This window comes from Protopterus annectens, chromosome 2.part0, assembly GCF_019279795.1.
Source record: "Protopterus annectens isolate FY-2018-M chromosome 2.part0, PAN1.0, whole genome shotgun sequence".
In the NCBI taxonomy this organism is placed as follows: domain Eukaryota; kingdom Metazoa; phylum Chordata; order Ceratodontiformes; family Protopteridae; genus Protopterus; species Protopterus annectens.
Genome location: NC_056728.1, coordinates 213,318,478 through 213,324,477, shown reverse-complemented (window position 1 = coordinate 213,324,477; position 6,000 = coordinate 213,318,478). Strand labels below are relative to the sequence as shown.

Genomic DNA, 6,000 nt, shown 5'->3' with positions numbered 1-6,000 from the left:
CCTTCCCAGGCTTCCCTTTGACCCCGCCCATTCAGCGTCTCCTGCAGCCCCCCTGTGATTTGAAGTCACCAGCCGCCACTGCATCTGCATTGCGTCTATGCTCACGAAACTTTTTCCTATACATTTCAGGTGTTAGCTTAAAACATTCTAAAAGACATTTTTTACAGTAGTATAATCAAAACAGACAGCGTCTGGCATTTTTGACAAAAAAGTTACAGCTTTTCCATGGAGTAAGGGGGTCAGGAACTATACCCAGAGCCTTTGGTCAACACTATACTGTTTGCATACTCTCTCAAACATATGAATGAAACTATCAAAATTATCCCCCTCTTTAAATTGCGGAAGAAATTTACTGACCTGTTGTCTTTCTGGGGTCCAGCTACTCCCTTCCCCTTCTGGAGAAGAGTCAGCATTTCCCTCTCATGCCTCCTCTGATGCTACTTTACTTCGGCTGCGATCTCTAAATGCCTGGCCTCCAACTTAAGTCTCTTTAGCTCCAGATGGATTTTTAAATCCACTACAGAAAGGTTGAGCTGTCCATTCTCAGAGGATATTGCATCTCCACTGCCAGTCTGATTGTCCTTTGCAGAAAGGTTGAGCTGTCCATTCTCCGAGGAAATTGCATCTCCACTGCCAGTCTGATTGTCCTCCTGGATGCTGTTTTATGATGCAGCTGTAACCAATGCTGCAATCAGGTCTGCCTTAGTCAGGTTTCCATGCACCAGTACCCTAGCCTGGCACATCTCCACCAGCTGGCTCCTTGTCAGCTTTCCATACTCCTCTGCTGACATGTTGCCTGCTCACCCTGACTAAGCTAACAAAAGAAATATAACAATTGTAATCTGAACTCTGAGTATTCACTGCGTGGCTGTTTTAGAGCACAAAACACCTTCAGAGATCCCTGTACACAAGCTACAGGATTCAAGCCAATTAGTATTTGCCAACTAATTAATATGCGATGTGGATATCCCACCACTGCCACAACAAATGTGATGCCCATGTCCTGGCCCAGCAATCAAGGAGCCTCAATCCTCAACACTAACACCGGAGTGGGCGTCTCATATAGGAGAAAGGATAAATACACACAGTAAAGTGCAATTTCCCATAAGAGCACACAGAGATCAGAGTCAGCCTGAAGCTGGTCGCTCCCTTGCTCCCCAATAAGACTCCCCACTGGCACAGCTATAGGGTCCAGATCTCAGCCTAGCTGGCAAGCTAATCTCCAGTACCCTCTCTTGTCCAGCCAGTGCTTCGTGTCCCAGCCCAAGTAGCTGACATACACATACACTTTGAGATAAGTATTTATACAACTTCACAGACATTCCTGGGAAAAACTGACACAGATTCTCTAGCTGTGTCACCATTACCCAGACTATATGGTAGTAATTCCTGCCACCACCAGCTAATAATTATCAGCTAACCAAAGGCCCTTAAAAGGGTGCCCAATTATTACTGTGAAATATTATTAACCCATAGTAGTGTAACTAAGCAATCAAGGCTTATTGGAAGGGCTTCGTACAGGATCACTTATAACTATGCAATGTGCTCTAGAGCTTAATTTCTCTCTACATAAAACAACCACAGTTGAAAAGGGTTTAAAAATATTTAATATTAAATACTATAAAAACAAGACAATACTACTACACCACAGTGCCATTTAAGAGTTCAGAAATCACACAAAAACTTAAAATAATTCAGTAGTACAGTTCTGACATAACAGAAAAACACAGTCTAATCTTTTCTAATTCCTAGCTATTGCTACAAGAAAACATACTTCTAAAGTAACTTACTTACATAGAGCATAAGGCAGTGCTGAGTTGGATAGTTAGACAAAAATACTTAGTCTCTCGCTGAGCCATAGTTTTTAAAATCACTAACAAACATTTCTGCTGGGCCCTCCAAGATTACATCATTTTTGACACTTTGCCTGGGGTTCCCAGGCCAAGAGGCTACATTTAGCAAGCTAACACCTGCTCAGGAAGCTACAATAAAATATATTTCACTATAGTAATTATTCCTTAAGTTAACACAATAGAAAGAATGTGCTAGCCCAGACAGATTCTGGGCTCTAGAGAGAAAAGGATAGATTTGAAATCATTTTAACTTCTAAAGAAAAACTTGAAATGCTTGACTTGGTTTTCCTTACAGCAGATGACAATGTTGCTACAATCTTGAAGCTCAACATTTTAGTATTTTCTTTCATTTAAGGAAAAAAAAGCTTGCAGTTTATATCCATATTTACAAATGACAGTTATGCGCCAAATTCTATTTGACTAGGCTGGCAGCCTTCATCCATCTCTACCCAATCTTCACATCTCTTTACCCATCTCTACCCCCTCTTCACACTAGGCTTCAGTGTACAAATCATGCTTTCTCAGTCCTGGATTCCAAAATGTGTGAATTAATCCCAGTTTCTTAAAGACCATTCTTCTTGCCACATTTTCCTGTCAGAAGTAAAGCACACTAAAAAATACATGGACAATGCAACTGTTTTCTCTACAGTCATATAATTTAACCTCATCCTACCTTACTTTCCTCTACATAGCTTACTCCGATTCTACTTTTTATTGTAATTCTTTCAGCATGCCAAGTCTTATATCTACTCTATTTTATTCTTGTATATATCATGTTATAGTCAGTCACTCTGCATATAATGCATGTATATGCAATTTATGCGCACCTTGCATTTGTCTTTCACTCTGTACATAATGTCATGCATTTATTGTGTTTACTCCCAGGATGAGACTGAAATGATCAATGGGGTTAGTGCTCTATCCCAGTTAACAAATTCAAATTAAAATAAAATATAAAAAGCATAGCATCACATCTCACAAAATGACAGAATGCAATGCCTTTCAAGGTGGTGGTTTTAATATTAACTAGAAAGAGTGAAGGAGCAAATGTATTTAATTTTAATTTGCAAATGGGGGGCAACTAATAAAAGTACTCCTTTGGAATGTCCCTGGTTAGCATATCTAAAGGTCTGCTTCTTGTTTTCTCAATGTCAAAACTCATCTGGTGCTGAGATTTGTGCACTTGCCCCACACTCATACATGACATGTTTCTTACAGATACTAAATAAAATACTTACACAGATTCTCGCTGCAGCAAATCCATGCAAACTACAAGTGCATCTAAAACTGTGAAGGAAGGAGTTAAGGTTTCTTAAATAACGATATACTCAGACTAAATGCAAAACTTTCAAGTCAGACAGCAGTTCTTTGCAGCAACCTTCAATTTAAGGTAGAAAGTAAGGAAATATTAAAAATAAAGACCCCCTCCCCCCAAAAAATAAAAAGGTATAAGCAAATGACAAAGACATGAAAAACAGAATGAAAACTAAAATGATGAACAAAAGCCAAGCTGTCTGCATTTCACTGGAAGGGTAAAGAGTTAACTTACTCAAACATAAGGTCCAAATAACCTGTCACACAGTATGCCAATGTATTATAGGGACAGACTTTTACTCGCCTTTTCTCAAGAAAAGGAGTAAAAATAAATTACTTTCTTCAAAGAAAAAAAAATACAGAAAACAGTTTCAAAATCTCTTACCAGTCTAGAGGCCAGGACTTGTATATACAGCTGGTAAATCTCCTTTAAACCTTAGTCAAAGTTAAGCACATTTCTGGCCTTTTGCACCACAATACTGCTTCTTCTAATCAAAAAATGCTTCTTATGATGCACAAACATTTGTCTTTGTACATTACTAACATAAGACAAATTGGGGAGGGGGCAGCATCATCGAGACAAACATGACTTACTTCAATACACTTCCGGACTAAAATGTTACCAGTAACATCTTTAGTTATCAAATAGTTCTTTACATTAAGTACTCCATAAACAAAAAAAAAAAAAAAGATGTATATAAAATAATAGGCAAGTTCTTACCTTTTAAATTGATCTATCTAGGGGACACTCCTGTTACGGGTCCTGTGGTTGAGTTTATCCTTTTTACCAATTCACATTCAGCATCATTCCAGAAGTTCCAAGGCTTAAAAATGGACAAAGGTCAGGATGATGTACGGCACAACACCATCATCAACAACATAAGCACAGTTGCATCATACACCAGCTGATCTGCACCCCTATCCAACAGGGAGCACCTTACTGCAAATCAAGAAATGGCAATGAAGACTTTGCACCCAATCGTTTGAGTCCTCCCTCACTTTATAGTAAGACTGGATGCATCACTCTCCTTTCAATGAATGGGTTAAATCAAAATGTTTAACTTAACCTGAGGCTGTGCAACCTTGACGTAGATTAAAACAGTTAAGTGTGTACAAAGACCTCTGCACCTAGTTTGGTGGAGGTTTACCCCCCAGTTCACGCAACATGCTTTTTGATGGTATTCAAATAAAAAGGGCTCGGTCAGTTGGGCTTTGCTACAAAAAGATCTGAGATTAATGACGACTCCCACAGTTAAGGCAAGTTGAAGACACTGTCCACATTTACGTGGACAGGAAAAGATGTACTGCTGACCCCTCAAGAAAAGCCTGATTTTAGATCAATTTATATCTACCATGAAGGGTGCTACCCAGTAGGTACTACAGCTCTGCTGAATCCCATGGTTGTCATGCAGTAAATCATAAACGTAAAAGCAAGAGTAAATCCAAACTAGAACAAAGCTCTGAAGGCAGAGTCCTGAACAGCAGGAAAAAATAATGGTCTCTACAAAACAAAGGTTAGTCATAAACTGCTCATCCAGAGAGGCATAAGGCAACTTAATCAGAACTACAGAGGATATCCCACCACATGAGGGCCTTAATTATTCCAGCATCACTGGTGGTCCACTACATTAAATGCAGCAGAGAGTTGTAAGAGTAGCAGGGTGGAAAAAAGTGCTCATCTTGTCCCACAAGTTGGTTGTATCACTTAAATGACTGCCCTCTTAGTGCCATGTCAAGCTCTGAAATCAGAATGTTAAGGGTCTCAGTGTCTAAAAGATTCCAAGGATTTAAGCCTCCTACTCATAGGTTCACAAGTGGTTACTAGGTTAACGACCACAAGAACTTTTTTAAGCCTAGCCATGCATCCCAAATCTCTGATATGTTCTTGTACCCTTGATAAGTGTATGCAGGGGCTTGGGAGATGAAACATTTATTAGCAGGGGCCTGAGATATGAACCATTTACAGGCTACCTGTGTCCGCTAAAGACATATATCCATTAGAGACACAGGTGCCAAACCAGGGATGAATTTCCTATACCCCATCCAATTATCCAAGTTACACTTGAATTAGGTTTGGGAGGAACTCTACTTCACGTGGATAGGGAAGCCTGTTCTAGACAAGGCGTGGTCTCCGGGATACATACCTCTCACTCTAGCAGGTCCTATTTATATCACAGGCATGGTTTAAGTCTTTAGAATGAGTAATTCTAGTGGTTTGTTTTGCAGATATGCAGGAGGTTCATCAGACTGGGATCTGACAATGCCTTGTATGCCAGGCATAGCTTTCCTCTCAACAGCAGACAAAATACAGGGATAGGGCCTTGTGGTGGTCTGAAAAGAAAACATTACTTACACCCTGTATTCTTTTTAGTGAGGAACCTCTGTGGACATTCCAATTGTTGGATATGCCTAGTTACATACATACCAAAGGGGGCGTTGTACTCAATGATAGGTCTGATGAATGCTGAATACAGTGGAATAATGACTTCCTTGCCCAATACCTAATTAAGGGATTCAAAATAGTACAGCAGCTATCCATATCCAGGCTGGAATTCCGTAGGACTTATGCAATCATGACCATGGAAACTAACCAGTCTACAAAGGACATGATGCAATCTTGGAAATAAAATGATCAAGAGCATACAAGGACCTTGCTGGAGCAAGGACCAGATCTCAGACATGGGACACTGTATTACACACACTTTTTTTTTTTTTTTTTTTATGAAAACAATGAATATAAACACTTCCCAAAACCCTATTAGGCAAGTCTCTGGCTGGACCAGTCATGTGCAGTGTGACTGCTATCTAGAGGCTATCCCAAGTGATGAAATTT

General features: G+C 39.7%; 1 protein-coding gene across 3 annotated transcripts in view; it reads right to left on the bottom strand.

Annotated features, from left to right (window-relative positions):
- XRCC5 (X-ray repair cross complementing 5) overlaps positions 1–6,000 on the bottom strand; it is a 2,194,257-nt gene that overhangs the window by 1,998,126 nt on the left and 190,131 nt on the right. For 2 of the 3 annotated variants that reach the window (XM_044060671.1, XM_044060672.1), the window contains exon 4: positions 3,092–3,140. The exons of the other annotated variant lie outside the window; for it this stretch is intronic. In XM_044060671.1, the coding sequence (XP_043916606.1) occupies positions 3,092–3,140 (49 nt within the window). The remainder of the gene's footprint in view (positions 1–3,091; positions 3,141–6,000) is intronic. 3 annotated transcript variants of the gene reach the window in all.